Below are 12,310 nucleotides of genomic sequence, written 5' to 3' on the forward strand. Positions count from 1 at the left end.
TTTTTGGAACGAAACAGAAAAAATACAAGTTTTTTTTTCTTGTTGTCAATAAACTTTATTGACTATTATAACTACAACGCGATTATTATTAATGTTGTATTGTTTATTATTATGTCGTTGTTGTTTATTATTTGCTGTTATTAGCGTGAGGGCAATTTGTATATCCCATTTATAAAAAAAAATATTTCATTCTTTGATGCAAAAGATTGAACCAGTGCTTGTTTGACATCTTCTTCATTGTTTTTTTTTTCCAAATTTTTGCCATTCAAAAAATTTTGTGATGACAAACCAAGTGATAGTCGGAGGGTGCTAAGTCCAGGGAATATGGTTGATGCGACAAAATTTCCCTGTGTAGTTCTGCAATTTTTTGACGAGTCCCCAGAGCAGCATGTGGCCTGGCATTATCACGACGCATGATATGATGTCCTCTCTGTTGAATATCGCCGGCCTCTTTTCTTAGACTGCCGTTTTTACATTATTGAGTTGCTGTCAATACTTATCCGAATTGAGCTTTCCGTTCGGCTTCGGGATAATGTCTTGGTTCTCGAATGTCCCACCATATATTATACATAACATTTTCTTATTCAGAATCAAATTTGATTTAGAGGTGGAAGTGCTATCAGGAAGCTATCCCATTAGAAACTTTACCTAGACCAACACACTTTTATTAAATGTCAACATACTTCTGTAGCATTTCTTCCTAGTTGAAATTCGTATTGAATATAGTGGCGTAAATGAACTTTATTAGTAGCGATGAGTACACTTATGTATTATTATAGAGATTTAGGACAGTGGGGGGAGGGGAAGGATTCCGTCCATTTCTCCCTGTATCAGTGGAAACGGACAACCCCAGAAGGCTGTTTCTTATGACGTCCTCAATTGCAGCGCGCCACACTTGCGCCGCCCCCCGCCTGCGATCTGTCTGAATCGGTTTTCGACGAATCACAGGCGGGGCGGGATTGGGCGAAGCGCAAAAGTTGCGCACTGCAACATAAGCCTCTCTTCCACACAATCTACGACCCCCTATAGGCATAACCCACCTGAAACCCGTACCACCCCAGATTCGTGGGGTGATGCCTTTTAGACTGACGTGACTCAACTGTGTTTTATTTAATTTGCTGCGTCAGTATGTATACATTAAGCGATAAGGATAGACAGCCGAACATGTGCCAAATATACATGTGCTTACGCGTCGAAACTTGTTGTAACAGAAGCGGACAGAACTTTCTGGAACACCTAATGTTTAGAGTCCCATTACTATTTCTGAATGGTTTAATCCGCTTCGCTTAAAGGCAGCGTACCACGTATCTGGGGTGGTACGGATTTCAGGTGGAGTGTTCGTATACGGGTCAGTAGATTTTGGAGACCGGGGTGGTTCCGTCCATTTTTTCCTGATTGCCGTAGAAAACGGCCCGGAAGATACGGCTTCGAGGGGTGCGGGACAAGAGGTACCCGTGAAAACCGGCTGACCGCTCATGTCCTTCAGCACCGCGCTCGTCCGCGTAATTACGGCTGCCGCTCCACCAGCTAGGCATCCTCCACGACCATCTGAGATCAACTACACCCCGCCTCCCTATTGCTCTCTGATCAACGCCGCGCGCGACGTTCGCGTCGCAACGAAGCCGTGGATATTGCGGATTTTGAAGGAATGGGAGTGAAAAACGAATTGCCGCAGCGAATTCTGATGTACGGATATAGTAAACTAAGCGCATATTATTGGGAATAAAAGATAAGAATTGGATCTTTCTATCCAATGTACCTTTACATAAGTAAAAATTATCTCAAAAAGATGCTCCAGGAAAAAGAATAACATGCATATATTTTCACACATCTCATAATTTAACACATTTCATGCCCCAAGTTTTCTATATAAACTAGTAGTGCATAAGTATGTGTTTGCCATTCAGCGAATTCGTGTTCAACCTCAACTGCAGCACCTATAATAACAGTAAATTTATGCGCTAATTACTTTGTATACATTCCTTAAACTTCTTTCTACATTTTACCTTTTCAAAATTTTACTTAGATATAATGTTTATATACAGCACATGTCAAATATTTCAATACATGCTTGTACGTCTTATACAGTTTTATATAATAGAAATTTGAAATTGTATGGTTCTTCAAACTTCTTTCAACAGCGTTTTATCGCTTCATTTCTATCTATTCTCTGCATAAAGTCGATATGACAGGTTAAGTATATTAGTGGCGAAGAGAGACCTTTGTATCTTCGAGAGATACCTTTAGGTACAGTGTATATCTGCGAGGCATTATTCGCGCCCCGTTAATCGTTGGATGCCAGTTTTACCCAACTGGAAAGGCAAAAAAAAATTCTTAGAAAGCAAAGAATAAAGTAAAGAAGATAGCATAACACCGATCAGTGAGACATTTTTTGAAATATCTCTCGCATTCCCAGAGATGAATGAGTGTTTTCCACCTAACAAGTCGAGACAGGATAATTTCATTTTCACTCGCATTTCTAAATGGCATATCACTTATACAAACCTATTTCATTCTTTCCTTCTTTTATATTAACTTACAAGCACACTTTATGTAGACCTTCAAACAACATCTAATACCAGGTACTTTCCTTTTTGTTCGATTTTAAAAGCGCATTATAAGAGCTGTGGGCGCGGCGAAAAAAAAAATTGTCGTAAAAGCGGTAGACGCGGCGAAGTGGGCGGGGAGGGCGGCGTGGGCGGGGCGTCTTGAAGACGTAGCACAAGAGGAGCAATCAGGCTACTGTAGCGATTATGACGGTATCAGAAGACGCGAGGTGCAATTAAGGACGCTCATTAGCCTCCGGGATACGCGGCGGCACATCATACTATCTCTCTATATCTCTGTATCTCTTGACCGTTCCCCGGCTTCGAGCGTTCCGGCGCACTATTTTCTACAAGGAGTTCGACTGGAGCGCGTTAGGTCTTTTTTTTAGGCAATTAGAAGAAATGGAGAACGTTCTCCGTAATTATATCTTCGAATTTACCTGAAATTTATTAATTTGGTATTTATAATTGTTTCGGTTAGTTAAAGCCCTGTGCGCCGCCGCATCTGTCCTGGTACCGTTTTTTACGGTAAAAACACTAACTGGACACCTCGGTAGCCCGATAAATGGAACGGCAAGAGGACCATGACGCGCACCCAGGTGTAATTTCTCCGTAATCTAGCCTATCCTCGTATACGATTTTTATTCGCCGCACCTAGCTCTTATGATGCGCTTTTAAATCGAATGGAAAGGAAAGAACTGATATTAGATGTTGTGAGGCACAGAAAGGGCAAGTTAATATAAAAGAAGGAAGAATGAAATAGATTTGTATAAGTGATATGCCATTTAGAAATGGAGTGAAATGAAATTCCTGTTTCGACTTGTTGGTGGGAATTTTCATCTCTGGGAATGCGAGATGTTTCAAAAATGTCCCACTGATCGGTGGTATGCTAGCATTTTTCTTTTTTCCGCTTCGCTTAATAAGGATTTTTTTGCTCATCTAGCTGGGCAAAATTGACGTCCAACGATAACAGGCGCGAATAATGCCTACAGACATACACTGTACCTAAAGGTATATCTCAAGATACAAAGGTTCTGTTCGCATAATATATTAACCTAGTCATATCGATTTTATAAGAGAATAATAGAAATGAAGCGATAAAACGCTGTTGAAGAAGTTTAACCATACAATTTCAAATTTCTATTATATAAAACTGTATAAAACGTACAAGCATGTATTGAAATATTTGGTGCTGTATATAAACATTATATCTATGTAAAATTTCGAAAAGCTAAAATGTATAAAGGGCTGTTGTAATTCTGGATCGGAATCGCTAATGGTATCGGGACAAAAAACTTGACGTTTTATTGGATGTTATATGAGGTATTTTTGATAATTCTTTGTAAAGTTCATTGGTTAGAAGGCTTCTTCGCTTTTATTCCCAATAAATCTTAGTTTACTATATCATGCATCAGTGCGGCAAACCTTTCATCCATCTGAGTCGATAATCTGGTACCAGACTTGTCTGGGAGGGTAAAAACACTAACTTGACACCTCGGCTAGCCCGATAAAGGTGGGCTGCATAGTAAACTGTATGTATATGTCATTAAGACTATACAGATACTGTTCCACTCTGGAACAGCAAAAGTGCGCAAGTCTCTAAAAAGTGTCTGGCCAGTACTGGGACATTCTATAAATAAGCAATGACGTTAGTAGAATAATCACAAAAGGAAGTGCGAATAGTTCCCTATTCAGCGCAACGACCGGAAACTCGTTCATTGTTTGGTTGGGGGTTTCTTTTGGTGACCTTCATGTTCCTCACACAAATCCTGTCATTATATAAGGACTTTATCATTATATAAGACTAATGTACTTATCGTTTCAAAGAGTAAACCTAATTCTGTAGAATATTTCAAAGTTTAGGAATAACGCCCGTTAACAACAACAAATTCGCATCATTCAATCAAATGTGTTGTGTTTTCCGCTGGGATGAAAAGAAATGCATGACTGTATCAAAAAATAACAATGAACAATTGTTCTCAAGTAGAGAATGTGTGATTCACGTGACCGCAGGCTCAATATATATGAAATCCAATAAACCAATCTTATTTATATTATTTTTCAAGAAAAGATGCAAATAGAAAAATTCCTTGACCGATTAATTTGATTACATGGAACTGAACGTCATCACACTTTACGTGTTTTGCGGTTGATCGAACATCGCAAGTAGCTCAAAGTACTTGAAGGCAACATCACGTCACGAATTTGAGGATATTTGAATCTCCACGAGTACATAGGATTAGGTATGTGCATAACTCACGAATGTGAGGACGATCGTGTTCAACCCCACCCCCATTTCTCTAAATCATCCAAAAAATTTGCATCGAAAACGGAGTTAGCGCCCCTGGTCCTCGCGTACGAAGCACCTAATAACGTGTCACGGCTGCGATGACAGGCATACCTGTCGCAATCGCCAACAAGCAGAAGAGACAGCGTTAGCAGCCTGTTGATTGCCCATTCGACGCGGCGCGCATGCTTGCACGTCATTAAGTGCCTCGTAGGGGGATCCAGTGCGCCGAGGCCGTTTCCCACGCAATGTTTTCTGGAAAATTAGAGCAATTGAGTGTGATCACGCTCATACCAGCGAAATACACTCCTGACCCTATCTATCTGTGCAGGGATCCCGACATTTTCAACTTCGTGTCCCGTATAAGCGCAAGAGAGCAGTACATTCAGAAACGAAGGTAACGAACAACAATCTTGGGCTAAGAAATGATATGAACCGTACAGTTTGTTCATCATTGGCCACTTGTTTATTCACGAATTATTATTATTGGTATTATTATTGCTCTTATTATCAATACTTATTATCAATATTATTTATTATATGGTAATTTTTTTATGATATTCCAATTCAGTTACGCCATCATGTTCTTGAATATAGCGACATAACTGAATTGGAATATCACGCAGAGTAGCGGTACGATCGATTGGGGCATTATGTTAGGCTGATGCACAATCAATGGCTTTGTTTCAAATTTAAATCTCTGCACATAAAAACAAGCGTTTAGCGTTACGTTTTTCTTCTGAAAGTGCATTTCTTCCTCTTCAAGTTGATAATCTTGGTTTTTTTATGCTGACTTAATTTTTGTTCATATTTAGATCATAGTAAAATAGTAAAATAATAGTAAAATAGAATGTCAAGCCGACAAAAATAAGCATTTTTGGCACTATCGCCGTTTTTGAATTTTTCGCATGGAATCTAGGTGCTGAACTAACCTGGTGACTTATTACAGTCGATCTACTCAGCCAATTCTTTTGTCGTTTAAAACAGATTTTAGTACGAAAGTGATTCATTCGCTCATCGTTAAATTCGACAGGGTGTCCGGACCGAGCCGCGTCTTTGAGGTCAAAATTGCTGAATTGCCTTGAATCGCTTAAATCCGAGATAGCACGAATCTGACGGGGTGAGCGAATTCGCGGGAAAAGCTTGAGATGAAGTTGTAGATTGAGGAATCCGGAGTGGTTCCGCTCTCCCTGATCGTCATAAGAAACGGCGGGGGAGACGAAGTTTTTCAAGACAATTTCAGTTGCCACGCTCCTACCTTGTGCACGCATCGCGTCCACGAGCGAGCGGTCGAAGATCAGTGATGTCTTCTCTCTGGCCTATTCGAGTAAAATCAATGAATAAGCTGCTAAAGGGACCGGAACGTGAAGAGGAGCGTTCTAAAGTATCTTGCAGAAAGTGAAGCGGTTCCCACGCCGATTTTTACGATGATTAGGAGAGATAGACGGAACCGCCTCGGAAACAAAATCTACAAACCTATCTCTAGCTTTTCTCAGGGATTCTCTCACCACTCCAGATTCGTGGTATGCTTTTCTCAGGGATTCTCTCACCACTCCAGATTCGTGGCTGCTTTTAAACCAACAACCTGCACAGCTCTTACTCCCATCGAGTTTTCTCCATACCATTCACAAATCTCATGAGTAGTTTCTGTCGCTTTGGTACAACGAATAAGCACAAAAAATGGTATTAAAAATGCTCGTTTTTGTCGGCCTGATACTCCATTTTATTGGTGTAAAAATTAGCAAATATTAGAACAGCATAAAAATCCAAGCACATTATCCGTAGAGCAAGATTTCCTCTTTCAAATAACATGTTATGCAACGCTAAACTCTTCTTCTTCTTGCCCATGTTCGACTGTCTTTGAATCTCGGTATGCTGAAACGTAGTTTTAATTGATTTCTTTGAGCTGTAGCCAAGATTGGTATTGATCGTCTTTATTAAACAACAGCTAACGTTTCGGCGTTATCGCCTTCGTCAGAGCCTGGAAAACTCAAAGCCGTTAGTGACTTATCCCCTCAAGCGCCTCATCACCCTACAGAAAGCACTCAAACGGTAGGCAAACTCAACAGCAACACATAGGCTAGTACTTACCTCATTAGCTAGACGTGTTAACACCACCACGTACCACAACTACGAGTCACAAGGGTTTTATATAGGGACCTCACGGCCTGCCCTGTAGATCAAAACCCGCACAGGTCTTGATATGGGGACAACTCGTTTGTGATAGCAATGCACTCATCCTTCTTGTTCATTTTTGGACTTTTGGTGGTTATCCAAAAGTCCTCTAGTGTTCTGCGTGCTGTGATTTCGGACTCGTAGGATAATATACGTACTTCTACCTCTACTTCGGAGTTTGGATGACATATTCTACCGCACAACCTTCATGTGATACGATACACCACTCCTGATACCATGCAATCACCCTCTCTGCCATACGGGCAAACTACGCAGCTGGGAGTTGTGCAGAGTCGATCATACGCACGGTTACGTACCAGTTGACCCTTGAGGTTTGCTGGAGATATTTCCACAACCCTCACGTCATTCTGTAGACCCGCTTTTCGTAGACAGCCCCGTACTGCTCTGCTCATATCATCAGATATATAAGGTAAACAGAAAGGGATCCTTTCTGGGCCATCCACTATGTTAGGTCTTTGACAGTGCTTGTCGGGTAGCACCATCTGCAGCTGGGTACCCATTGGACATTGCTACTTTATGGGCCACATTCTTCTTCTTCTGTGCGCAGATTTAAAGTTGGAAAAAACGCTAGCGCTTATGGATCCACCTGAAGGAAGTAGCTGAAGCAGAGCTGCGGCGTGCACTGAGGCAGCCCCGTCGCAATCATGCGGGCAAAGAATTACGAAGCGAGCCGTATACAAGAAATTTGTCTCGCGAGAGGACACGACTGTTCCTCAACAGAAATTTCATCAGGGACTTGCTGCAATAGGACTGAAATTTGTTTAAAATTCTCATCAATTCTTTAACAATAAAACCGGTGCAATTGACAAAAATTGGCTGGACCCATACATAAAATCTACACATACATTTACACATTCATATCCCAGAAATGACCCGATTGCGGAGGTATAAATCCAGCTTTTGGGCGCCTCTCAATTACTACTATCATTACACTCAATTACGCAATTCTGGATCGCTCTTTGTCGTAGAATCCAACTTAAAGCGGTGATATTGATTTTTGATAAAATATAAAAATCGCTAAGTTTTATGCATACTTTTACTAAATGTAAGTGCTGATGAACTTTAATGAACATTCTGAGCGCAAGAAAAAGAAAATAGGCGTGGATGGGATCGGATGCGAACATTTGCGATTTCTTAAGCGGTCGGAGAAAAATAAAATAGGATATAAGAAGTTCCGCAGAATTATCGCCCCCACTCCCTCAAACCTCCTCAACATCGTTTCGAAGTGAGTGTAAAAGGAACAAAAATGAAATATTCTGTGGTGCAACTTTTTCTTTTGACATCCTTCACTTTTTTCATTGTGTTACAGGGACATTCTAACGGCGAAGAATGTTCTTTTGAGAAAAAATGTTCCCATGTCTCCTAGAAGTTTGAGGAGTCTCAGGTTTGACATTATCGTAGAGTGTAATTGGATGAAATGTCAAGAAAAGCAATAATCACTCACTTGTCGCTGATTGCCGGGATGGGGGACGGGGGGATACGAGCGGAGATCGTGAAGATCAATAAGTGCGATTGTCCGCGTTTGCGTAGGCCTCTTCTATCCGTTGCTCGCCCTCTGTGAGAGCCAAGGTGTGTAACAAGCGGAGTGACTGAACGAATGAGTGACTGAGTGAGTGAGAGAGCTGCTCTGCTCTATTCAACCGTCTCCATCACCACCACCGCCACCACCACCATCACCATCACCACCAGTACCGCTCTCACGGATCCACTCATCTTTTTTCTATTGACGTACGCCTCGTATCTCTACTCATCGCGTACTCTGAAATCAAGTCCATGTGATCTGTTTTCGTGGATTCTTTCCCTATTCGCGTTTGTAGCGCTGCTTCTATGGATTGAACGATGCGGCCATAAATGAAGCATTGTGGTCGTCGGGAACGTGCGAAGCTTCCAATTGATCGCGTATATCGAAATTGAAACAGCTGTCACAGCTCTACTTTTGTCCTCACGTTTGATGGATACATGCACAGTGTGATACTTGCTTATGTATATGTCTATGCACAACCGTGGTTCATCTTTTTCTTTTTCTTTTTTTTTCTCCTCTTTCTCTCCTCTCTCTCTCTCTCTCTGAGTGAATGTAGGTATGTCACAAAGATTAAAGACTATAGGAATTTTATCACAAAAAACCTCAAAAATCCACTCTTGTCTTATTTATAATTAATTTGCTACGTACAATATCTTACTGAGTACTCTTTGTGTTTCTTCGTAGTACGAACAGGTGTCATTGACAATGTCTTCGGATCCAGAAAAAGGTCGGCTTTTTTTCGGAACTTTTCTGTCGAATTCTCTACTTGTTTTCTCTCCAGAGATTTGTTTTAGGAAAATTTACCTCTTCTCTTTAAAAATTAATCTTTATTTGTCATTTCCTTTCATTGATTTTTTTGTATTTGCAACAAAAACATCTATTCAAATTTGCCATCACATTCAAGCTCTTCTTTATTGTTTATAACCAGATTCACACGGATTCTACTACTTTCTAGGAATTGTCTAGTCAGATAATATACAATAATATAATAATGTATATAATTCTATAGCTACGAGGGATTTTGGAGTTGAATATTCCAGAAAAATCCAATTCTGGAAAATTTCGACTAAACTTCCCAACAAAACATTTTCATTCAGTCACATGCGATCTGTGCTCTTTACCAATTCGGTCAAATCTGATCTGGATGATTTTTTTTTCGTCTCGGAGATAAGTGTCGCGATATGTGGGCTTCTTCCGTCAGTTGTATGCATGTGAGTCTGTATGTGTAAGGCGAAATTCAAGGCAGCAGAAAAACGGATGCGAAGATATTAAATGGTGGACTGGTGGCAAAAAGCAATGTGAGAGCTCCGACATCGTCAGAAAACAGAAAAACGAGGTTCAACTGCGACCAAATGATGCGTTAGCAGCAAAAAGCATGGAGACGGGAAGAGAGGGGTTCCATGTAGACGAGGCCCCAGAAAACAGAGAGAGAAAGAGAGAGAGACGGATCCAATGGTAATCGAATAATGCGCTGACTTCAGAATGTGGGTCCACTAGTTTTAATGATGTAGCGGCACCGCGAAGAAGTGTTGAGAGAATTGTACAAGGAGCTTACGGAAAAATCGCATCATGACAGTAGGAATCAGAAATTAGAAACATACTTTCCTACGTCTCCATTCCTAAATCTTTCTCCGATTGTGTTTGCCATATCCTGTGGCCAAAAATGATGCCCGTATCTACACAGGTGCTCAAATAATACCAGTTAGGAGGATCTGATATGGAGCCCCCGGTTTTATCAGCATGGTGGTGATTATTAGATCATTCCGAGTTAACGTGATAAGAGAGGAGAAAAAGGAACCCTTGCCCAAAAGACCCACCCATTTCTACCCTAAAACTACTACAATTTTTAGTGGTGTTTCCAATATTTAGTGATATCAAAAAATGTAAATACAGACTCAAATTCAAATAAATAAAAATAATAATTCTAAAAATTCCTCAAAATTGTAAAATTAGCACTATTATTGAGAACATTTCACCATGTTTCCCCAGTAAAAACACTTTTGAAGGAGAGATAAAACTCAGTTTATATCCACAACGACTTTAAGACTTTTCTGTAAGAGAAATCTATGGAAAAAGCTCCTTAATTAAAACCTTTTCTCGTCATCCTAGGCAAACAAAGCAAAGAACTATGAAAATTCTGAAAATCTAGCGCTGAATAAATTAAATTAAAAGATAGCTAGATTAGGAAAATAAATTGTTTATAGCGGACCACCAAACAGATCTCTTTTCTTCTTCTTTTCCCTTTTTTTTTTCTTTTTTTACCCCACTCTTTCTCTCCTACTGAGCACGGCAAGGAAAGAGAAAGAGAAATATGGGTGTAATTTTGCCTAATATATTAGTTTGCGAAGTAGAGGATCATTTAGAGTTTTTCTGTTAAAAAAAAGGTGTGTAGGTGAATTTATTGATATCTGTTTACTTTTTCAGTTCATTTCACTCATACTTCATTATTGTAATGTAATTATAATTACAGCTGAGTACTGCACGTCAAAGTCTAGGCGAATATTCGAATAACTCGCGTTTTCGTCGTCTTTCACGCACGAGCAATTCTAAAGAAAGGAAGGAAATTTCCAGTTATTCCAAGATTGATGTAGTGTTAAATGACGCATACCATACGAACTCGGCTCGCCCCGAAAACATTACATTAAAAAACAAACATTTTCATTTTATCTATTTTCAGAAGTTTAGAATAAGTATTTCAACGTTGACCATGTCAGTCATTATTTGTTCCGAAAAATTTTACCACACGTTCATTTCATGTTTATATTCATGTTCACAGGTTCTCACAGTTATTTCATGTCCATCTTCTGTCATCTGGTTATTCCTTAACTTTTTCTTATTGGTCTTCGTCCTAACATCATCACATTTATTCGCATTGATTTGAGCTAATTCTCGGTCTCTCCCATGTGTCACGATGATGACGGTGGCGGTGGAATGCATTCTGGAAAACAGTGTCAAACTTACAAAACATTTTATTCCATAGATGTAGAGATGAAAAAAAAGTTCATGACGTGTTCCCTCACTTTCTTTACTATGCACATATCTTGACACAAATATTCAAATTTAGAGGTTAGTGGATATCTGCGGATCATTAAAACATGGAACTTCATGCATTTTAGAATCCATATGGTGGAGGAATAAGCCATGAACGATTTTTTCCAAGATGAAAAATCCGTATAGGAAGAAAAAGTACCCCAATTGGTTAAAACCATCGCACGACGTTTGCTGTATTACATCAGATTCAATGATGTTCATCTTTTACTCTCAGTACGTTAGCTGCGGGAAGTTAAAACGAGGAAAAGAATGCCCACACAACTACGAAGTGATAGCACTTGAACATTCCAAAGTAGGCGTACGTTTGTTGAAGGTGTACGTAACTACGGCACGCTGCTCTTTTGCACAAAAAGATCAGCAAAATTAAAACATTCGTGATCTTTTCTATATCATTTTATTACTGTTACATGATGAATTGATCGTCCATGTTTTATTTAACCATGAGGGAGTCTTTTGTACGCTTTAACAGTTTCAATCCTATCAACAGTTTTCGCTGTTAACAATTCTTTAGACGTAAACCTCATAAGGAATCCCACTATTTCTGTTCATATTCAACTTCCATTTTCGATCTCGACATAATCTTTGTTCTGTTTGTTTCTATGTGAGTTCATGTTCTTCCTCTTAACTGTTAAATCAATGTTTGGCGTTATTCATCCCGTAGAGGATGTATCATCATTCTTTCGTATTGCTCACTAACATTTGTTTAGT

At 39.7% G+C, this 12,310-nt stretch overlaps 1 protein-coding gene across 1 annotated transcript; it reads right to left on the reverse strand.

Moving 5' to 3' along the window:
* Nucleotides 1-11,287: 11,287 nt before the first annotated feature.
* RB195_011353 (uncharacterized protein) lies at nucleotides 11,288-11,803 on the reverse strand (the record flags this gene model as incomplete). Its single annotated transcript, XM_064192726.1, has 2 exons — nucleotides 11,288-11,489; nucleotides 11,742-11,803. The coding sequence occupies 2 exons, from the start codon at nucleotides 11,801-11,803 to the stop codon at nucleotides 11,288-11,290; spliced, it is 264 nt and encodes an 87-aa protein (XP_064050309.1).
* Between the last annotated feature and the right edge of the window lie 507 nt (nucleotides 11,804-12,310).

Source organism: Necator americanus, chromosome III (assembly GCF_031761385.1).
Source record: "Necator americanus strain Aroian chromosome III, whole genome shotgun sequence".
Classification (NCBI taxonomy): Eukaryota; Metazoa; Nematoda; class Chromadorea; order Rhabditida; family Ancylostomatidae; genus Necator; species Necator americanus.